The sequence below is a fragment of the Dermacentor variabilis genome, unplaced genomic scaffold (assembly GCF_050947875.1).
Source record: "Dermacentor variabilis isolate Ectoservices unplaced genomic scaffold, ASM5094787v1 scaffold_14, whole genome shotgun sequence".
Lineage (NCBI taxonomy): Eukaryota > Metazoa > Arthropoda > Arachnida > Ixodida > Ixodidae > Dermacentor > Dermacentor variabilis.
The window spans coordinates 9,357,544-9,381,909 of NW_027460302.1; the positions used below are offsets into that span (position 1 = coordinate 9,357,544).

The following is a 24,366-nucleotide window of genomic DNA, read 5'->3' on the forward strand; positions in this document are numbered from 1 at the left end:
ATGCCGTTTGGTCTATGTAACGCTCCTGACAGTTTTGAATGTATGATGGACTCCCGTCTTCACGGTCTCAAATGGTCCACGTGCCTGTGCTACTTGGACGACGTTATGGTGTTCTCGCCAACGTTCGCTACGCACCTCGAGCGCCTCTCAGCATTCCTGGATGTTTTTCGTCGAGCCGGTCTGCAACTCAACGCATCGAAGCGCCAGTTGGGCCGTTGCCAGATTACCGTCCTTGAATTTAATTGATTTATGGGATTTCACGTGCCAAAACCACTCTCTCGTTATGAGGCACGCCGTAGTGGAGGACTACGGAAATTTAGACCACCTGGGGTTCTTTAACGTGCACCTAAATCTAAGCACGCGGGTGTTTCCGCATTTTGCCCCCATCAAAATGCTGCCGCCGTGGCCAGGATTCGATCCCGCGACCTTGTGCTCAGCAGCCCACTGAGCAACCACGCCGGGTATTACCGTCCACGGGCATCTCGTCGACGCGAATGGAGTGCAACCGGACCCAGGCAAGATCCATGCTGTTACGCATTTCCCTGTTCCGAAGTGTGTCAAGCATGGGCGCAGCTTCATCGGCCTTTGTTTGTAATTCCGCCGTTTCGTGAAAAATTTCGTGGCCATAGCACGACCACTAATCGAGCTTTTGAAAAAAGACTCCCCTTTCCAGTGGGGCGATAATGCGGCTTCTGCTTTCTCGCATATAATCGACCTTCTCACAACGCCTCCCGTTCTGGCCCATTTCGATCCTTCTGCACCTACCGAAGTCCGTACTGATGCCAGCGTTCACGGAATTGGCGCAGTACTGGCACAATGCCAGCGCCGCAACGACCGTGTTATCGCTTACGCCAACAGGCTCCTCTCATCCTCGGAACGCATCTCTTCCATCACTGAGCGTGAGTGTCTTGCCCTAGTTTGGGCGGTTGCGAAGTTACGCTCATACTTATATTGCCGACCGTTTTCCTTTGTCACAGACCATCCAGCGCTTTGCTGGTTATGCTCACCGAAAGATCCTTCAGGAAGGCTTGGTCGCTGGGCCTTACGCCTCCATCAATATTCGTGTACTGTCACCTACAAATCTGGCTGACGACACAAGGACGTTGCCTGCATCTCGCTACCCGGTAGACGAGCCTGACGACGGCGACAGTAGTACCGCCAATGGCATTTTCTCTGTGGCTGCTTTCGCTTACATCGCCGATGAGCAGTACCGAGACCTATCGCTACGAGCACTCATCCAGCGTCTGCGCTCTACACTTACCGACGCATCCGTTCGCCGATATGTCCTTAAGGGCGGCATTCTGTACCGAAGGATCTACCTCCCTGACGAATCTGATCTTCCTTTTGTCGTGCCAAAACATCTACGAAAGACTGTGCTTTTGCAGATGCATGACGCACCCACTGCAGGAAATCTTCTGAAGAAAGGAGCGGGTAAAAGGCAAAAAACGAACAGATATTTGTCCAGTGAAGCACAAGAAGTACAACAGTTTTACTGACTGTCGTATGGGTTTGGTGTATAAAATTCCCCTTAGCTGTGGCCAGTTCTACGTAGGGCAAACGGGACGGTGTTTCAATCAGAGGCTAATGGAACATAAAAGGCCGTTAACCGGTGGGTCGCCTTCTAATCTTTCGCTACATTGCCGAGATTGTAACTGCACGCCAGAGTTCGATGAATGCGCGATATTGTACAGGCATAAGAGTGAAGATACGCGTCTTATGGTAGAGGCACGGCATATCTTTAATGGTGGAAATGCGTGCGTGAGTCAGCCTTCGATTACTGCACATAAGGAAGAGATTAAGTGTCTTAACAGTTATCTCTCACGTAGACCGGCACGTGTACCCGACTGACACGTGGTGTTACCATTCCTCAGCATGCGCAGATGAGTTTTGTGTCTTCTTCTTTTTTCGCCTCAGTGCTCCCTTCAGTTGATAGTCGGCGTTCGTGTTGTCCACTTCTCTACTTTGTGTCCTGTCTGCACGCCTCACTTCTTTTTTGCATAATGAATCCTTACCAACTAGCTCAGCTTTCTGTCGTTCTAAGCTTCGTTTCTAGTACTGTGAGCCCTTTTCCATGTTCCCCTACTTATCTGCACAATCCTGCTTCGTTAGCTTCCTTAATTGCGATATGTATGCTCCGCGCTAGAACCATGTCGTGGTTTAGTCGTAATCGTGTCGTCCCATTGGAAGTTCAAATGATGTGCGGCTTCCTTCAACCATCAACTGGGCATGCCAGGAGAATTGGAGCTATTCTTTCGGCTGAATCATGGCGCCAAGTTAGGTTCTACGAGGAGTGTCTAAGGGTCCGTTGCGCGGCTCTGGGAGACGGTCGCCATTGGAACCGGCCCTATGCCGAGTGGAATAAGTTAGCCGTGCAACACGCGGACTTCCTCTGGACGATGAAACTTCCGGAGTTTCAACAAAGTAAGAGGAAACACCTTTCTAATAATTCACCGTCTAATAACGTACTGGTTCTTGGAGACGTCATGGTATGTGATAACCATAGAAAAACCCTTGCTTTAGGTCTTAAGCACTGTTTTAAGCTTACCGCGCTGCATAACCAGGTTCGTCCCGGAAGAAGAACGCTCACGCTGTATTTCGGATTGCATTGCTAGCATTAAACAATCAAATGCTCATTGTAAGACTCCTGACCCTGTCCGACCGTTAGTTGATTACCTTGTGGAGCATAAACTTACACCAGTAATATCTGACAAGGAAGGTTATTTTGTAATTATGGCAGATGACATGTTTTCATAAAAAGCGATTACAGCCATAGAAAAGAATTTACAGCCAGTAAAACTCAAGCCTTCGGTAGTTAAGCAACGTGCGGTTGACCTCTTGTCAAGACATAATCTTGATAGGCTTGTCTGTAATGTTAAGAAAGCTAAATCCCTCACCTTATAACTGTTTTTCTCGGCCAAGACCCATAAATAAGATATTCCTTTTCGTGCTATAGTGTCAGAGAAAGGGACGTGCCAGGTTTGTGTCGCCAGTTACCTACAGAACTGCTTAGCTTCACTAGTTTTTTCAGACCACTTTTCCTTACGTAATTCTCAGGCACTAGTTCAGTATTTGAGAGAGGAAAATCCTGGTGGTTGTACAGCTTTTAGTATGGATATCGAAGACCTGTATTATTCCTTCCCGCATGACGGATTACTAAATTCCGTAAATGAGTGCATTGAAGAACAAGTGCAAGAATCGGCTTTTATTGACAGGTGCGGTGTTTCCACGGCAGCTTTTCTAGAAATTCTTTCAATGTACTTGAAGTCGACGGTGATTGGATGGAGAGATGGCGTTTTTGTGCAGAAATCAGGCATTTGTATTGGCTCAAAGGTTGTCCTATTCTTTTCAACATTTACCTGAGTAAGGTTGACAACTGCTTAGAGAAAGCCGTAGGTGATAGCGTTATCAAGATATTTCGGTACGTTGATCATTACCTGATTTTCTGCAATAGGGAAGAATTCGATTCCGCTGCTACCTCAGTAAGTGATCAATTTAAACTTTATGGGGCAGGATTAAAGTTTACAAGCAATTTTCTCAGCGACGCGTAATTCAGTTTCTTGACATTTCCTTGATCTTCGAACAAAACCATGTTTGTTGGCAGTACTGCCCAAGATCTTCGAAGCCGTTGCTAAACTTTCAATCCAAGCATTCTAAATTAGTAAAAAACAGAATTGCCATATCGTGCCTTAAGTCTTCCCTCACCAGATCCTGAATGCACAAAATGAGCGCCAGTTTTAATGCGCAGGTCCGGCGCCTATTAGAAGCAGGTTGCCCTAGTGTAGCGGTGGCCACTGTGGCTGAGCGCCTAAAGAAGTCGGTTTCGAGAGGGACGGACGTGATTACAGAAAGGAGTAGTAGCAAAAAAAGAGTAGTGGCTATTCCGTATATTCATTCAGTGTCGCACAGGCTTAAAAAGTTGCAAGTAGGTATGATGTTAATGTTGCTTTCACTGCACCCAATAAGCTAGGTAAGATATGTGCTGCCGTACAGAATAAGAAGGAGCGGGTAAAAGGTGAAAAACGAACAGATATTTGTCCAGTGAAGCACAATAAGAACAACAGTTTTACTGACTGTCGTATGGGTTTGGTGTATAAAATTCCCCTTAGCTGTGGCCAGTTCTACGTAGGGCAAACGGGACGGTGTATCAATCAGAGGCTAATGGAACATAAAAGGTCGTTAACCGGTGGGTCGCCTTCTAATCTTTCGCTACATTGCCGAGATTGTAACTACACGCCAGAGTTAGATGAATGCGCGATATTGTACAGGCGTAAGAATGAAGATACGCGTCTTATGGTAGAGGCATGGCATATCTTTACTGGTGGAAGTGCGTGCGTGAGGCAGCCGTCGATTACTTTACATAAGGAAGAGATTAAGTGTCTTAACAGTTATCTCTCACGTAGACCGGCACGTGTACCCGACTGACACGTGGTGTTACCATTCCTGAGCATGCGCAGATGAGTTTTGTGTCTTCTTTTTTCGCCTCAGTGCCCCCTTCAGTTGATAGTCGGCGTTCGTGTTGTCCACTTCTCTACTCTTGTGTCCTGTCTGCACGCCTCACTTCTTTTTTGCATAATAAATCGCCCTGTCGTCACGTTGGACTTTCAGAAAAGCTCCTTTTACGTTACACAGGGCCCTACCGCGTGCTGTGCCAGGTGACGCCTGTGACGTTCGAAATTTCTGCTGTGAATTCAACCTCGTCCTCTACTCTGGCATCTAGGGATGTCGTGCACGTCAGTAGGCTTAAGGCCTACTACTCTTTTTACCAGTGTGGCCTTTAGTGGCTCCGGGACGACGCTTATGCCGCCGGGGATAGTGCTACGGAACAGTATTTGCAATACGAAGAGGCGAGCAGTGACATGACGAGGACGACGAACGGAGGCTAGCGCGGGCTGTTGCCTCTAGGCCAAGTGCGGCCTAGTCCCTTGTAAATATACTTGTATATAGCTTTTCGTCTGCGTCTTCCTACGTAACAATGTACTTACATATATGCACTGGAACATAATGACTGTAGTGAAGAGGACTCGCCAAGCTCGAGCTCTAGTTGCTGTTGGTGCCAAGAGCTACGACTGTTGGTTTTCCGCGGATCTCTCTCGCCTGCCGACTGCTACCGAAACGCCCCTTAATATTTGGTGAAGTTGCAGGGTAGCTTTCAATCCGTGTGACCTTAGGATTCGTATTCTGTGTCAGAATTAAGAAGTCGTCTGTATACGCAAACAGATGCTTACCAATATACTAGGTAACGATTGAGTTCCATGCCAAATTGCTATGAAAAATATTTCAAAAACTGGCCTGACTAATGAACCGATGCATATTACCGAATGCCGAACTTCTATCTCGTCTCTCCAAGACACAAAAAATTCACCGCAAATAAAATGACTGTAATCTAGGAAGGCCGGGCAGGCCGTCATTGGAATCTGAACCTGGCAACGTTTAACGCTAGAACGTTATGTAGTGAGGTGTGTCTGGCAGTGCAAATGGAGGAATTAGAGGGCAGTAAATGTGATATAATTGGGCTCAGTGGAGTTACGAGGACGAAAGAAGCATATACAGTGCTAGAAAGTGCGCACGTCCTGTTCTATCGGGGCTTAGCGGAGAGACGAGGACTAGCAGTCGATTCCTGATTATTAAGGATATAGCTGGTAACCTACAGGAATTCTATAGCATTAACGAGACTGTGGCCAGTGGCGTAGCTAGGTCGTCTGGCACCCGGGGCCCATAGGTCTTCTGTCACCCCCCCCCCCCCCCCGGCTGTAGTTGAGGAAGGCGAGGATATCGACAATTTCCGGGTTTCAGCAACCAGTACAGCCGCCTCGGATACCGCGCACGTCCCCCGGGTCCCCCTATTCTTCGCTTTCTTTCCCAGAGATCACCAATGCGGCAGGTATTGGGGCCTCGCTGGCGTAGTATGAGGGATCACGCGGCGTGCTCCTCGTAGGTTTTGCTGTCAGCGCTCACTGAAAAAACCACGCGGGAGCTCTCCCGGACATTTCTGTAAGTACTTTCGAAACGAAAGAAGGTTTTTACTGTCTAAATTATAGTCTTGGGCAAACTGAAAGCACAGAATCGTTTACAGACGCCATCTCTTTACCGAATACGTACAGTGAACGCCACTGTGCGCGGTCGCCGCGATGGAGTCTCCCGAACCGGCTTCTTGCGTGAAAGGGAGGCAAACGCTGAGAGTAAACTATGTGAAATATGTAGTTAGAGTGGGCTGTCTGTATAACCAAATGGGGCATAACAGAATGAAGCCTCAATGCAGTGATCGCACAGCTTCGCAGCGACCGACTGCGCGTCTGCATGCTTGTCCGCGCACTGTTTCGCTTTCGCCGCGTGCGCGTTTTCGCACCGTGCCATGAGCTTTTGGGCCGCAGAATATGAGCATTTCACAGTATGCGAGCAACCATTGTTGCGTGGGCGCTATCAGAGTCGTTCAAAAATAATTTCATTTTAGAGACTTCGACGCCTACGGGGACTGTGAAGTGCCGACGCGACGATTCAATCTTTTTTTCTTCTAAATTCTTGGACGTTTCAATATTATTTCTCGAGTTGCGTCGCACTATATGTTTATCGGTTTTCTCAGCGTGCGATTTCCCGCTGCTTCTTTCTTTGTAATCCAGTGCATTATTTCATAACACAAACATGACCATATGCCAGGCTTTTTTTTAATGTGCTTCTTACCGCTCCCTTTCCACTCCAGTGAACTTGCCAGTATCTATAGCATCGACATGTTCATAGACCAAACCGTCATGACATTAGTCGGGCAGCGGACTCGGGCGAGAGTCTCAGTGGGCGTTTTTCGAACATCGCAGACCCGGCGCCGTAGCAGAAATCTTCCTCGCGTCTGTGATTGCTGCATACCCGAGTTGTAGCCGATGACTGTTTGCCGGTTTTATGTTTCGCGAGCCAAGCTTCACGCAGCTTCTTGTCCTGCGGCTACGTATGAATAAGGCTGACACCGGGCTCCGTTGCGTACGTCCTGCATTGCGGCACCGAGCAGTAGCCTACCATGTTGCGCGCCTGCAAAGGCAGCCACTACGTATTGTAGTGCTTTCAATCGTGTTAAAGGAGACACTCGAACCGGGAAAAGCTCGCCACTAAATGAGGACCGCAGCGTACGAGGGAACTTGAACTCTCATCTCCAGCTCGCTTCGGCGCTCCCGAAGCAGCCGACGCGGCCGCTATGTCCACGTGATCCATCCTAGCACGTCACGCCGACGGTGGCGCCAGCTTTTCCCATGGTGGAGCTCGAGGCCAATACACGCTGTTTTTTCTGCGCCAAATAACACAGGGTGCTGCACTGATAACTTGTGATAAGCGCATGTGCACATCTTCTGTCAGACTGTAAGGCTTGGCAACCAATACAAATGCGGCATCGTGGCAAATACGGCTGACGTCACAAGTTAAAAAGAATTTTTTATAATGTTTTAATTACCAATTTTAGCGGCAACATTGCATTTGCAAAATTGAAGGCCGACATTCATATCTTGCCCAACAACAACTTCACAAAAATCGTCGTGGATACTACTGCCCGCAGTATTTTGGTTGTGGGCAGCCCTAAACGAAAATGAAATTGTGTCTCAGTGACGCTGATCTCCCCACCAAATTAGAAAAACGGAAAACGCCACCTGCCTCGCTGCTGCACGGGCGCCAATGCTATGACGATTACGAGTTCTCTTCATTCTAATCAATAAAGCCTTGTTTTTATTTGCTGCTATACGGTCAAACGTGATTATTCGAGCTGCGGTACCACCAAAAGATTGGGAACAGAATAGAGCACGCTTCGCGTCGATTCTTGGCGTCACCATAAAAAAAAAAAGAAGACCGCGATGAAGCCCGTGCCAGCGAAACCTGTTGGTCTGCACTCGCAATGGAGAGGGTTGAGAGATCAACGTCACTGGTCCACTATTTCATATTTCTTTCGCTACTGCCATACTGGGCGCCGCCCGCCGTGCCAAAGTACCGTAGGTTGTAGCACCCAAAACGATTTTGTTTAAGAAGTTTTTGTTCAGTTAATAATATTACTTTGAGTCCTCAATTCTTGGAATTGAAGTGCTTCCTCTATAAGTACTAATTAAGGAATTATTAAGAATATGGTTATTACCTATCTGCCATATTTTTCACGCTACCGAGTTCCTAGCAATCACAAAGACACGTAACTTCATAGAATATCGGGAAGTATACTTACAAAATTCATGTTTTTTTTTGTAAAATTCTATGCAGCTGACACAGACACTGTACTTGTGACAAGAAGTCACACAATAATAACAGTTTTCTGAAACTTTCGAGGGTAGGAAGGAAAGCGTGAAACATACCGCCATGTTTCGCAGCGGCTTCTCGGAGCGAGCGGGAGAGGGGAAGTAAAAGCGAGCTGAACATCGCAACACCCGCGACTATATGCAGCCTGTCAAGTCATACGCCGCCAAACTGTTCGGCCGCACCTAGTCTGAAGACGATCCAGAGAATCCGATTCGCGACTTTTGACGCCCGCACTTATGCAACGTCGCTCTCAACGAACGCTTCGCCGTAAACGCGAGCGCCGGGTGCGCTGGTTGAACGCCCTCTTTCTGCTGTCTTTGCTCGTCTTCGCTGCGCGTTCTGAAGGGAAGAGGGACTCAAGAGCCTCAACGCCTTACTACGCCTCACTGCATGTTTAGCGACTCCTGCTCCCAGCATCAACACACGGTACGAGCGCACCCCACATGAAACGTTCCGCTAAGGCGAGTAGATTAGCGACCATTTCGCGAAATAAATTTTTTAGCCCGCACATTCGTGCAATTATTTAGTGGGGTGTTTATAGAGCTGCAGCCGACAATTCTGCAGCGCAACGCATCGGGTACATGAGCTCGGGCTTCTGGAGCATTCTTTGCCATTTGCGGCCAGTCAAGCCGGCGGAAAGAGGGGTGTCTTCAGGCGTATGACCCCCCCCCCCCTCCTCTGACCCCTTGCACCCGGGGCCCACGGCCCCCCGGCCCCCCCTGTTGCTACGCCACTGACTGTGGCCGCTCTTGTGAAATTTAATAAGAGGTACAAGTTGAAGGTCGTACAGGTCGTACAGCCTACTTCTTGCCAGGGTTGGCAAGAAGCAGGCTGGAGACATGTGAGTGGGCGAATATGACATAGGCTCTAGGAATAGCCGGGGAGAGTTCTTAGTAGAGTTTGCAGAACAGAATAATTTTCGGATAATGAACACCTTTAACCGCAAGCGGAATAGCCGTAAGTGGACGTGGAGAAGCCCGAATGGCGAGACTACAAACGAAATTGACTTTATACTTGGCGCTAACCCTGGCATCATACAAGATGTGGACGTGCTCGGCAAAGTGCGCTGCAGTGACCATAGGATGGTAAGAACTAGAATTTGCCTAGACTTGAGGAGGGAATGGAAGAAACTCGTACATAAAAAGCCGATCAATGTGTTGGCGGTAAGAGAGAAAATAGAGGAATTCCGGATCAAGCTACAGAACAGGTAATCGACCTTAACTCAGGAAGAGGACCTTAGTGTTGAAGATATGAACGACAATCTTATCGGCATAATTAACGAATGTGCAATAGAAGTCGGTGGTAATTCCGTTAGACAGGACGCCAGTAAGCTATTGCAGGAGACGAAAGATCTGATCAAGAAACGCCAGTGTATGAAAGCCTCTAACCCTACAGCTAGAATAGAACTGGCAGAACTTTCCAAGTTAATCAACAAGCGTAAGACATCTGACATAAAGAAGTATAATGTTGCTACGGAACAGCCGCCACATTGTGGCTGCACTGAGGAGGAGGAAAACGACTTGGGCCCGCTTGATATAGCGTCGCCATTTTGGCCTTTCGTAAGCGTCCCTGTAAATAAAGTGTATATAGGAATGGGCTTCAGCTACACGTAACATTAATTTGGTGGAGGTGGACGTACGCCGTACCCGTCATGGAGCTTCGCAGCGGTCGCAACGGCGACAGTGCAACTTCGGCTCCTGCTGGCGGCACTTCATCTACACAAACGTCTCCGCCTGCAGCCTCGACCTACGTCGCCGTTTCCCCCCCCCCCCCCCTTGATATCCTGGTATTTTCAGTGGAGTCGGCAGTCCTGATGTTGACGACTGGCTCCGCTTATACGAACGTGTCATCACCAGTCAGAGGTTGGATCCGACTATTATGCTTGCGAACGTTCTTTTTTACCTCGACGGAGCTCCACTTGTCCCAGACTCACGAAGAGATCTCGAGCTGGGATCTCTTCAAAGAGAAGCTCCGCGACCTTTTTGGCAATCCGTTCGGCCCTTTCCACACGTGTACAGACGTCGACCGACTCCTACGTGTCGTACATTCTCGACGTCTTGGCCCTTTGTGCCAAGGCTGACCCGACCATGTCTGAGGACGATAAGGCTAATCGCGTCCTCAAAGGCACTGCTGACGACGCCTTCAATTTACTGGTATTTACGAACGTCACCAGCATCGATACGATCCTCAAGGAGTGCCGCCGTCTTGAGCATGCTAAATGCCGCCGGGTATCCCAGCACATCACGCGACTTCCCAACACAGCTGCTACAGCATTCTGTGAGGGCCTTTTCCACCAGCCGCCGCGATGTGACAACTTGACTCGCATCATTCGTCGTGGGGTTGAAGCGGCACAACCGGCGGCCCCTTCATTGCCGTCACCTGATCATTCTCCGGTGAAAATCACCTTGATCCAGGCCGTCGTCCGTCAAGAGTTGTCCAACGTCGGCCTGCACTCCATTCGTTCCGTATGCTCGGAACCTCTCTCTCCACGCACGGCCCCACCGCGCCCTTCTTACTTTTATGGACAGCGCAACCACTCCGAATAGCGAACCGTGGACGACAAGCCGATCTGTTTTAACTGCCGACGCATTGGACATGTCGCTCGCCACTGCCGCAGACGCTGGACTTCTCCGACACGCTAGTCTCCTTATTACCGCCGTCGCCCCTCTAGCGCATCCTTTTCCTTCGCCCCTTCTATGCCCGCTCCATCATCTGACCTTGCGACACCTTTGACACGACCCCGCTACTCCCGCTCGCCTTCTCCCTCCCGTCGTCAATCTCGTTCGCCGCCGTCTCGCCGTACTCCTTCTCCGACCTACTCGCCGCACCCCCGACCGGAAAACTAGACAGCGCAGCTTCTGGAGGTAAAGCTGCAACGACGATATTAGCACGAAATCCTCGCTTCACATTACCCACGAACAAGACTTTTGGACGTTCTCGTCGACAATGTTCCTGTGTGCGCGTTGATTGACACCGGGGCGCATGTGTCCATTATGAATGCTGCTCTTCGCCGTTGGCTCAAAAAAGTTCTGATGCCCGCCCCGAAGCGAGTTGTACAAGTCGCCGACGGAGGGACTGTCGCTATTGTTGGCATGTGCTCTGCCGGACTCACCATTGCTGACACACCTTCGTTCTCTTCACCGTCACCGAGTATTGCCCTCACGAACTCATTCTCGGTCTAGATTTCCTTGCCAATTGTTCGGCCCTCATTGACTGTTCCGGCGGCTCCCTTCGCCTTGACTAGCCTCTTGCCGGCCCAGTGGGCCCGCCTCCCAGCCGTTTGAGCTGCATGGATTTTATTCGCCTACCGCTTCACTCTGGGACACACGTCGACTTGTCCTCACCTGCTGTGCCTGACGGTAATTACGTGGTCGCACCAATTCCGGCAGTTATACTTACACATGGTGTTACCGTGCCGCACACTGTGCTGACAATTACTGGCAACCGCACCTGCCTTACCCTTGTCAATTTCGCGCTATCCACGCAAGTACAACCTCAGGGGATTTCATTGGCTATAATTAGCGCTTTGCAAGATGATGAGATCGAGCCATTCACAGTAGAAGATCGTCACAGCTCAGCCCATACCGTGACGTCATCGCGCGGTACTGACGTCGACATTGAGAAGATGGTTTCCTCTGACATTACACCTTCTCAAGCTGAAGCTCTTTGCCGCGTTCTTGAAGGCTATCGTGACATTTATGCCTTTGACAATCGACCCTTAGGTCAAACGTCCGTCGTGACCCATCGCATAAACACTGGCGATACGAACCCTATTCACCGACGTCCATATCGTGTTTCTGCGTCAGAAGGAGCTGTTATCCATCAGGAAGTCAAAAAGATGCTTGCAAAGGGCATTATCGAGCCTTCTTGTAGTCCCTGGGCTTCTCCCGTCGTACTTGTCAAAAACAAGGACGGAACGTGGCGTTCTTGTGTAGATTATCGCCTCCTGAACAAAATCACAAAAAAGGACGTGTACCCTTTGCCACGTATTTCATTTCATTTCATTTATTTTTCCCTTAAAGGCCCGAAGGCATTACATAAGGGGGGGGAGCAAAATCAAGGTCAAAGAGAAAGAATAAATTGACAAAAGAGAACAATAACAAAAAAAGAGTATGTAACAGTTAAATGTTCTTGTCACGCGTATACAATGCAAAGTAAAATTCACGGGATTGAAACACGAGAAAAAAAGAATATAGATATATATATGAAACACTCAATTATTACACGAGAAAAATACAGTGAAACAGGCAACACACGGGAAACAAGTCAAAATAAAAAATAATCAGCTGTTCAGAGTGCCGAATTGAATATGACAGGAACCTTTTGCCCTCATGAAAAATGGTCATTTAGTTTATCCCATTGATGACGTTCTAGACTGCCTGTACGGTGCCATCTATTTTTCTTCTATGGACTTACGGTCCGGCTACTGGCAGATATCCGTCGACGACATGGACAGAGAGAAGACTGCATTTGATACCCCTGACGGCCATAATCAGTTCGTCAACGTTTATTCGCCCACATTTGACACGCATCTAGACCGTCTTTCAGCGATTCTTGACGTGTTCCGCCGCGACGGTCTCCATCTATACTCGTCAAAATGTCACTTCGCTCGCCGCCAAATCACCGTCCTTGGACACCTCGTGGACGCCAGAGGCGTGAGACCTGATCCGGACAAAATTCGCGCTCTTACGAACTTTCCTGTTCCGAAGTCTACCAAGGACGTTCGCAGTTTCATCGGGCTGTGCTCCTATTTCCGACGCTTTGTGAAGGATTTTGCGACCATCGCACGGCCCCTTACCGACCTCTATAAGAAAGACGCCCCATATTTTTGGGGACCGGACCATGCCGCATCTTTTTCGCAGCTCACTACTCTCCTTACCACGCCTCCAATTCTGGCCCACTTTTACCCGTCTGCCTCAACGGAAGTTCGAACTGAGGCCCGTGGTCACGGCATAGGAGCAGTGTTAGCACAACGCCAGCATGGACATGATCGCGTTATAGCTTATGCCAGCCGACTTCTATCGCCCGCTGAGCGCAATTATTTAATCACACAGCGCGAGTGCCTCGCTCTTGTGTGGGGTGTTGCGAAGTTTCGTCCATACTTGTACGGACGCCCCTTCTGTGTCACCACTGATCACCACGCGCTCTGCTGGCCATCCTCGCTCAAGGACCCCACGGGACGACTCGCTCCCTGGGCGTTACGCCTGCGAGAATATACTTTCTCCGTGCTATATAAGACTGGACGCTTGCACCAGGATGACGATTGTTTGTCCCGCTACCCCGTCGACGAACCAACTGATGCGGATGCCATCGCTCGCGTTTTCTCTGTGTCCCAGTTGCTTGAAATCGGCAACGAGCAACGCCGCGATCCTTCATTGGAGTCAATGACTGGCGTCTCCTCTCTCCGGATGTTTCTCCTTAATGAGGAGACGTTATACCGCCGCAATCTCGATCCACACGGCCTTGACATTCTACTCGTAATTCCATCGCAGCTGCGTTCAACTGTCCTCCAACAACTTCAAGACGCTCCCTTGGATGGACACTTGGGCGTCTCGCGCACATACGGCCGTGTACGATGTCGATTCTTTTAGCCGGGTCTCGCCCGCTCCGTGCGGCGCTAGGTTGCCGCTTGTGAGCCCTCTCAACGCCGGAGGAAGCCCTCCACACCTCCAGCTTGATGTGTCCAGCCGATCGACATACCACCGGAACCCATTTTTCGTGTTGGCCTAGACCTGCTTGGACCGTTTCCTCTCTCGGGCTGCGGAAGTAAATGGGTCGCCTTCGCTACTGATTATGCTACGCGGTACGCAATCACCAGAGCCCTCCAGACAAGTTGCGCTACTGACGTTGCCGACTTTTTGCTCTATGACATCATTTTAGTGCACGGTGCTCCGCGCCAATTACTTACTGACCGTGGCCGCAGCTTTCTGTCGGCAGCCGTCGAGTACATCCTCCGCTCCTGCTCGACAAAGCACAAGTTCAGCACGTCCTACCACCCACAGACCAACGTCCTCACTGAGCGCCTCAACCATCACCGACATGCTTTCGAAGTACGTCGCGACCGACCACCACGACTGGAATGTTCACTTACCAAATGTGACGTTCGCGTATAATTCATCGCGTCACGACACCGCCGCCTATTCACCATTCTATCTTCTATATGGTCGAGAACCCGCGTTGCCTTAAGACACTTTGTTGCCTTCGGCCAAGCGTTCAGCCACTGAATACGCCCGCGACGCGATCGCACACGCCGACCACGCGCGCCACCTCGCCCGCACCCGTGTCAAGTCTTCACAGGAGCATCAGAGACGCCTCTATGATTGCCACCATCGCGACGGCCACTTTACTCCGGATTCTCTGGTGCTTCTCTGGTCACCCATTCGACGTGTGGGCCTTTCCGAAAAGCTGCATTAGCGCTACACTAGTCCATACCGTGTGGTGCGACAAGTGACCGATTACACGTATGAAGTTATCCCCGCCGACCTGTCAGCGTCATCGTCGGCTGCAAGTGACATCGTTCACGTGGCGAGACTGAAGCCATACCACACACCTTTAACCGCGGATGTGCAGATTAAGCACCGGGACGGTGCTTCTACTGCCAGGCGTGATGCTACGTAATAGCAGCCACAGTGTGGCTGCACTGAGGAGGAGGAAGACCACGTGGGCCCGCTTGATATAGCGTCGCCATTTTGGCCTTCCGTTAGCGTCCCTGTAAATAAAGTGAATATAGCATTGGGCTTCAGCTACACATAACAATATGGATAGAATTGAACGTGCTCTCAGGAAGGGAGGAAGCCTAAACGCAGTGAAGTATAAACTAGGAATAGGCACGAATCAGATGTATGCGTTAAGAGACAAAGCCGGCACTATCATTACTTATATGGATGAGATCATTCAAGTGGCTGAGGAGTTATATAGAGATTTATACAGTACCAGTGGCACCCGCGACTATAATGGAAGAGAGAATACTCTAGAGGAATTTCAAATCCCACAAGTAACGCTTGCAGAAGTAAAGAAAGCCTTGGGAGCTATGCAAAGGGGGAACGCAGCTGGGAAGGATGAGGTAACAGCAGATTTGTTGAAGGATGGTGGGCAGATTGTTCTATAAAAACTGGCCCTCCTGTATACGCAATGCCTCATGACTTCGAGCGTACCAGAGTCTTGGAAGAACGCTAACATAATCCTAATGCGTTACTGTCCGCTTACTGTCCGTTGCCTGCGAAGTATTTACTAAAATAATATCAAATAGAATCAGGAACACCTTAGACTTTCGTCAACCAAAGGACCAGGCAGGATTCCGTAAAGGCTACCCAACAAAAGAACATATTCACACTATCAATCAGGTGATAGAGAAATGTTCGGAATATAACGAACCCTTATATATAGCTTTCATTAATTGCCATAAAGCGTCTGATTCAGTCGAAACCTCAGCAGTCAAGGAGGCATTATGGAATCAGGGTGTAGACGAGCCGTATGTAAAAATAATGAATGATCTATAGCGGCACCACAGTCACCGTAGGCCGCCATAAAGAACGCTAGAACAAAATCCCAATAAATAAAGGCGTCAGGCAGAAAGATACGATCTGTCCAACGCTATTCAGAGCGTGTGTACCGGAGGTATTCAGAGACCTGGATTGGGAAGAATTGGGGACAAGAGTTAATGGAGAATACCTTAGTAACTTCCGATTCGCTGATGATATTGCCTTGCTTAGTAACTCAGGGGACCAAGTGCAATGCATGTTCACTGACCTGGAGAGGCTGTGGTGAACACAAATACGCCGCGGATAAGCCGCGGTGCCGCCAGCGCGGAACAGAGCCGACCGCAGTCGACCGTAGCCAGCCGGCCTCCGAGAGAGGGCCGGCGTACAAAGAATAAATATTAGTTGGCGCCGAGACTCCAAGCCCCACGCCTCGTCTCTGCTTTCCTCGCGCGTGCCAATAATTGGTGACCCGGAGCAGCCAAGCGACGCCGACAGCCCCACGGTAGCCGTACTTGATGTCAAGCTACCTCCGTTTTGGACTGGCGACCCGCAACTTTGGTTCGTGCAAGTTGAGTCACAGTTCGCTGCACGCCGCATTACTGCTGACAGCACCAAATACCACCACGTTGTGGGCAGCCTCCCGCCTGCGACGGCCAGCGAGGTGCGGGAGCTACTGCTAACGCCTACCAGACAATAAAAGAGACACTGATTCGCCGTGTCACACCTACAGAGCCGGAGCGTCTCCAACAGCTACTGCGGGAGGCCGAACTTGGCGACCGCCGACCCAGCCAGTTGCTACGCCACATGCAACAACTGGCCGGCGACGCGACAGCAAGCGACGGTCGTTTAGTGCGGGAACTGTTCCTACAAAGGCTTCCCACAAGTGTACGGATAGGCCTCACGGCGTCGGGCGAGACAGACCTTGCCAAGATGGCCGAACTCGCCGACAAACTCATGGCTGTCGCCGTGCCCACAATCGCGTCGGTGCACGCAGACGCCCCGAACGCCAATTTCTTGCAAGAGATGCGAGAGGAAATTTCTCGCCTCGCAGACACCGTCGCAGCGCTGCACTCGAGCGGAAACCAGCGACCACGACAGCGTACCGCATCACAACCACAACAACGTAGGGTGTGCTGGTACCACCGCAAATTCGTCAACGCTGCACGGAACTGTGTGTCGCCCTGTGAAAATTCGGGAAACGCCCCGTGCCAGCACTGAGGGTGACCAGTGCCCCCGCCCCGTCGGATAGTCGCCCATCGGTTTGCTTCCTGACCGATCGCGAAAGAGGTGCTCGTTTCCTAGTCGACAGAGGGGCGGAAGTTAGTGTCGTGCTGGCGTCGCCAGCCGACCGCAAACGACCGTGCACAGCACCATTGCAAGCTGTCAACAATACGACGATACCGACGTACGGGCAACGCTCCCTCTCGCTGGACCTGGGCCTCAAGAGGGCGTTTCGGTGGATTTTCGTCGTGGCTGACGTAAAATTTGCCATCCTGGGAGCGGACTTTTTGCGCAACTTCGGGCTTCTTGTCGATGTCCGCAACCGGCGTTTACAGGACCCCCTGTCACAAGCAGAAGTGCGCGGGAAGCCATCCAGGCACCCACCCCTCAGCCCCACGCTCGTAGCACCGCCTGGCGCTACGCGATTCACTGGCATCCTCGGCGATTTCCCCGAACTGACGCGGCCACCACAGGCCAGCGCGGCCGTCAAACACAATGTATGCCACCACATTGTCACCACAGGCCCACCAGTTTACGTACGCCCACGTCGCCTGTCCCCGCAAAAGCTGCAAGTGGCTCGACAGGAATTCGACCACATGCTCGAGCTCGGCATAATCCGCCTGTCCGCTAGTCCGTGGGCGTCTCCACTGCACATGGTGCCGAAGTCTACACCAGGAGACTGGCGACCCTGCGGCGACTATCGCGCCCTCAATCGAGCAACCGTGCCCGACCGCTATCCGGTACCTCACATTCATGACGTCACGTCCAGCCTACATGGTGCGGCGATTTTCTCCAAGGTCGACCTCGTGCGGGCGTACCATCAGATCCCCGTGGCTCTAGAGGATGTATCGTAGACGGCGATAGCCACGCCCTTCGGCCTGTTCGAGTTTCTACGCATGCCGTTCGGCCTGTGATACTCCGGACAGACATTCCAGCGTTTTATCAACGGCGTTTTGCATGGCCTCGAGTTGTGCCATGCATACCTCGACGACCTACTCATCGCAAGCACTTCACCGGACGAGCATGAGGCGCATCTGCGATCCGTGTTTCAACGCCTGGCTGAGCATGGCATCCTGGTGAACTCGGACAAGTGCGAGCTGGGTGCCGAGGAGCTGGCTTTTCTTGGCCATGTTGTTTCAAGCTCTGGCATTCAACCTCATCCAGACAAGGTTAAAGCTGTGGAGAAGTTTACACGACCCACCACTAAGCGCCAGCTCCGCGAGTTCCTTGGCCTTGTAAATTACTACCGACGTTTCGTACCTCAGTGCGCGGCCGTTCTACACCCTCTCCACCTCCTGCTGTCGACACACGAAGGGGCTTCTAGGGAGCTGCTCTGGACTGACGACGCCGAAGCGGCTTTTCAAGAGATCAAGAGACACTTCGCCGACGCCACACTTCTCGCCTACCCGCAACCGGGAGTCCCACAGTGCGTCATGGTTGACGCCTCGGACGCAGCCGTGGGTGCTGTATTTCAACAACTCAACAAAAGAGTATGGCAACCGATCGCTTTCTTTTCTCTGAAATTGACACCCACCCGAGCAGCATTACAGCACTTTCGGACGCGAGCTGTTGGCCGTCTACGCAGCAATCCGGCACTTTCGTCATTACTTAGAAGGAACGGAATTCTTTGTAATGACTGATCACAAGCCTCTCACCTACGCCTTACGCTCCCTCAAATCTGATGGCGGCACGCACACAGCCCGCGAGCTGCGGTAGATGTCCTACATATCGGAATTCACCACGGACATTCGCTACATAAAAGGAATAGACAACGCTGTCGCCGATGCTCTGTCGCGCAGCCCAGTAAATACCATCGCTCACACGGGAATAGACCTCGCAAAAGTGGCGGCAGCTCAACGCGACGATGACGAACTGCGCCGTTTGCAGGAAACATCGACGTCACTCATCCTACAGTGGTTTCCTTTGCCCGGAGCAGGAGACATGTGTTGCGATACATCTACAAGTAGCCCTCGACCATTCGTGCCTGCTGGCCTCCGTCGGGAGGTATACACTTCGTTACACGAGCTTTCACACCCAGGAATCCGGGCGACCCGGAAGCTGCTCACGGCACGTTTAGTATGGCCTGGCATGAACCGCGATTCCCGACAGTGGACTCGCGAGTGTCTTAGGTGTCAACGGTCCAAGGTTCAGCGTCACACGGTGACACCGTTGGAGACTTTCCCAGGGCCAGATGCTCGATTCGACCACATCCATATGGACATAGTCGGACCATTGACACCTTGCCAGGGCCAAACGTACTTGCTCACTTTGGTCGACCGTCTCACGCGGTGGGCAGAAGCTATCCCGATTCGCGACATTACAGCCGAAACTGTTGCTCGCGCTTTTGTCAACCACTATGTCGTTTTGGTGTACCTTCCTCCATTACAACGGACAGAGGAAGCCAGTTTGAGTCTGCCTTGTTCGCCAGTCTGACGAAACTCATCAGCGCCTCGCACATCAGGACTACGGCCTACCACCTGATGAGCAATGGAATGGTCTAGAGGTTTCACCGGCAGCTGAAAGCAGCACTTATGGCAAGTGAACATGACGCTTGGGTGGAAACATTGCCTATCGTGCTCTTGGGCATACGAACAGCGTGCAAGGCAGATTTCGGCTCCAGCGCTGCGGAACTTGTCTGCGGCACGACGCTACGTCTGCCCGGTGATTTCTTTGCATCTGGCCAACAGCAAGCTCGCATATCCGCCAGCGACTACGCATCTCGCCTCCGTGACATCATGAACAAGCTTCGAGCTCCACCTCCGCGACAACCGACAGAGAGGAGGACACACGTGAGCAACGAGCTTGAGTCATGTAGTCACGTCTTTCTGCGGAACGACGCTGTACGACGACCACTACAAGCACCGTACGATGGACCATTCAAGGTTCTCCGTCGTGGGCGGACGACGTTCACTATCGAAATGCGGGGGCGGCGGGAAGTTGTCTCGTTGCACAGACTTAAACTTGCGTACATGGAAACGCAGTCCATGACACCCACCTCCAACCCGTCGCCTGGAACCCATAAAATAGTGCCTCGTCCCAGGGCAGCGGTTTCAACCAGGGCGGAAAATGCAGCCACGCCTGATACTCGCACCTACCACACGCGCAATGGCAGACGTCTAAATGCGCCAAATCGCCTCAACCTCTAATCACACGAGTGTTTTGACGTGTTGGTTCCGTTCGTGTTCTCACATGGGGGGGGGGGGGGAATGCTGTGGTGAACACAAATATGCCGCGGATAAGCCGCGGTGCTGCCAGCGCGGAACAGAACCGACCGCAGTCGACCGTAGCCACCCGGCCGCCGAGAGAGGGCCGGCGTACAAAGAATAAAGATTAGTTGGCACCGAGACTCCAAGCCCCACGCCTCGTCTCTGCTTTCCTCGCGCGTGCCCATAAGGCAAAGCAGAAGGGTGGGCATAAATATTAATCTGCAGAAAACTAAAGTAATGTTTAACAGTTTCGGAAGAGAACAGCAGGTTACGATAGGTCACGAGGCAATGGATGTGGTAAGTGAACACGTCTACTTAGGATAGGTAGTGACAGCGGATCCGGATCATGAGACTGAAATAATCAGAAGAATAAGAATGGGCTGGTGTGCATTTGGCACGCATTCTCAGATTATGTAAAGCAGGTTGCCATTATCCCTGAAGAGGAAAGTGTACAACTGCTGTGTCTTACCAGTGCTCACGTACGGGCTACAAACTTGGCGGCTTACTAACAGGGTTCTACTTAAATTGAGGACGACGCAACGAGCTATGGAAAGAAGAATGATGGCTGTAACGTTAAGGGATAAGAAAAGAGCAGATTTGGTGAGGGAACCATCGCGAGTTGATGACACCTTAGTTGAAATTAAGAAAAAGAAATGGGGCATGGGCAGGACACGTAAGGAGGAGGGAAGATAACTGATGGTCTTTAAGGGTTACGGACTGGATTCCAAGGGAAGGGAAGCGTAGCAGGGGGTGGCAGAAAGTTAGGTGGGCGGATGAGAATACGTTTGCAGGGACAACAAGGCCACAATTACTACATGACCGGGGCAGTTGGACAAGTATGGGAGAGGCCTTTGCCCTGCAGTGGGCGTAACCAGGGGAGGTATTCTGTAAGAGTCCACCTAGTGGACTGTCCATTTCGGCCGCCGCTGATTGGCTAGGGCCGCTCCTCTCCTTCTCTCTCGTACAGCTGCATCCAATCAGCAGCGGCCGAAATGGACAGTCCACTCGGTGGACTCTCACAGAATACCCCCCAGGCTTATGATGATGATGAATCTAGGAATTCTTTCACATTAACGTGGTTTATTTCGCTAAATTTCGTTTCATAATTTGCCATAGTTAGGCATTGTTTTACACTGGCCTTCGACTTTTAATGCGGAATCAAATAATATGCATCTTTAATGTCGACGCTGAAGCATAAGTATGACGAAGATTACATTCCAATAAATATCCTCCTCGCATTCGAATTCGTGGCGCGAAAGTATCTACAAATGTAAGCCTTTCTAACTTTTGTTGCACGTTCCTTGATGCTACAGTTTAGAACACGCCCAACTTTGCCGGTGCGCTTGAAGACCTTCTGAACATGATTAAAGGTCTTGCCTGTGTGGGGGTTAAGAATTACACGAAATTGTACCTTCCATAAATAAAGATAATTTCAATTATACATGTCGCACTTATTTGCACATAACATTTCATTAAATGGTTCATGAAAGCTTCCACATCGATTGCAACATGCACGTTGAATTGGCAAATTTTTTTTGCTGCTTTATCTTCTGTTATAACGCTGGGGGATTTCTCTCGTCTTGATAGCAAGTTGTAGTGAAAGAGGAAATCGGTGATTAGCTCCTGAGCAGCTCGTTTTTGTGTTTGGATCTCGTGAGGACGTCGCATCATCCAGAGTGTGACATCATCCCCATATTTCCGAAATTCCTATTCTTCAAGGTACTAGTGGCACGTACGAGAAGTTCTCTTTGGCGGATAGGTTCAAGCCTTTTCTGAGTTATCATGGTGAGTTGGGAATGGGAATTTGTGTTGGTAGTTTATAACCAGCAATGTGATGTCTATTACTTAAATGATATTGCGCGACAAAAAAAAAACGACATGGACGTGAGAGAAGACGACACACCAAGCGCTTGGTGTGTCGTGTTCTCTCACGTCCGTGTCGTTTTTTTGTCGCGCATTATCATTTAGGTATTGGATTACCAACTTGCCCGGAATGATCCTCTCATAAAATATGTTGTAGACGAGTTCATTGTGCATGCAGGAGCTGTTGAATGAAGGTCTGGAGCAGCTAGCCTCCGATGTGGCAGGACTTATGGTTGGAACTGAACGGCGCCAGGCGATGGAACTTGCCGAACGCAGAGCGCCACATGGAATTTTGACTGCACATCTAAAGCAGCTTTTGTCCAGTGTCGGCGACAATAGTCCTAGGTGAGTAGGTGGAATGTGTAAATTTTACATTCCGTGGCAGAATGCGCCGATCCCCAGGTAATCCCTTACCTTGCAATGTTGATCTAGACTCTTAACGGTAGTGGCTCATGGAATGGCAGAAAATTGTCAAAGACCTTTCTCGCTTCGACAAGTTAAACGTGCTCGAAATAGACAAAGCTACATTCAGCTCACGTTATGGTGTAAGAAAACACGATTAGAAACAAATGTTTAGATAACTTGAAAAATCAGATTAAATTTCATTGTCACTGTAGAATTAATAGGCTGTGACAACAGGTACTATTGCTGAAAGCTATGCAAGCTGGTTACTGGCAATGAGTAATCTTTATGAAGTCGAGGGCTCGATGGAAGCCTGTCTAGTCGAGATGAAGCACGAAGCAATAAAACGACGGACACCAGTTGGTAGTTTGCGCTACGTACGTCCACGTCCTGTCCTTCACTTAATATCGTCAGTGTAGCACTAGGCGCAATATAATCGTGAGCGTCCACCAATTGCTTTACCGACCCAAAAAAGTATTAAAAAAGGAATAAATCTAAATGACATTTCGGCTTCCCTTGTTCACAACTGTGAAGAAGGCTTCCGAAGGGAAGCTGAAATGTCTTCTTGATTTACTCCTTTTTTTAGTACTCTTGGTCGGTGTCCTTCGTTTTATTGCTTCAATATTCCTTATAGCTCTAAGAAAGACGTAGGCATAAACAGGCGAAATACACGTGATCGCTGGTGTGCGAAATCCCGTATTGAGCCAGTCAGGATGCCCGAATGTCCCTAGCTTTTGCTTTTTCTACTAAGTGACAATCAATAAATGAGATTTACTTTTTATAATGCCTGACAGCTCGGCTGCACATAGTACTATTTTGTGTTCTGTCTCATGGTCCTAAACTGCACATAGTACTCTTTTATGTCCTGCGTCATTGTCCTGAACGTAAGGCGTTTTCGTGTTAATGCGTTAGCGTGCTTTTGGTACTTCGCGCACTTTTCGGGGGCTGTATTTATATATGTTTGTATTTCTGCATTTATGCATACTTGTATTTAACAGTTCTGACGCCTAGCCGGGTAACTGGGCAGTCTGTGGTCGAATGATCAACGCATCGGGCTGCTGTGCTGAGGTAACAGGGTTCGAACAGAACCATAGCACCAATTTGGGCGACTCTGTCTGTGCTAGCCTAGAATTAACCTCTTTATATCCAACTTGGGTCACTGGGGATGTGTCAGTAGGTGTGTGCCTCTCTTAGCGCCTTTGAGGCCAACTTCGCTTGCCAGGTATGTGTCACTGGGAATTTGCCGCTCTACAATGGCGGTCAAGCTCTCTTAAATTTATGTGATGCTGAGCGGAGTGAAACCTGCGTCACGCGAACTTCTCACGGACATCAACACGACAATTTATGATGGTGCGCCACAATTTCACTCTGTAGGTGTCGTTTTCCTTGAACGGCTTGCACGACAACGCGCTAATGAGCTGAGCCGCGAACACAGTTGGTAAATGCCGCTCGTCAATGAAACTGTCGACAACTCAGGTCAGTGAATATGCGCCACTGAGTGTGCGGCAAGCGAGGCAACAATTCTCATTGTTCAGAGGCACATGCGCGCCACGATTATCCTCTGGGAAGCCACGCGCGAACTTCTTCGCAGTGCCACTAGATGGCATAGCGTGTCCAGAAAGAAGCGCGAGAGAGGAGCGCCGTTGCCGGTATGACGCGTTTCTCGGCGGTGGCAAGCACCGACGCGCCATGCATTTCGGAGGCCCCGCACACGCTTCTTAGCGGCGGCGCTACTTGGTTTGTTACACAGGGAGCTTGAATAACGAGATGGGTGTCATCGCTGTTTTTTCGTGCTGCCAGTTCGTTTGTAGACGCACACACTTCACTGTACCTCTATCTCCACTGGTAGCCGTGTTAGCCTTGCGGCTATTGAACATTTCTTGAATGTGGCAACACAGCAAGGCTTAGTGCGCCAAGTTAGTCCTATGGTTGGTTTC

General features: G+C 50.3%; 1 protein-coding gene across 1 annotated transcript in view; it reads left to right on the top strand.

Moving 5' to 3' along the window:
• The window catches only part of LOC142567777 (uncharacterized), a 243,824-nt gene that overhangs the window by 56,515 nt on the left and 162,943 nt on the right, over positions 1 to 24,366 (top strand). Inside the window, exon 3 of the mRNA XM_075677938.1 lies at positions 22,206 to 22,372. Coding sequence (XP_075534053.1) covers positions 22,206 to 22,372 — 167 coding nt within the window. The remainder of the gene's footprint in view (positions 1 to 22,205; positions 22,373 to 24,366) is intronic.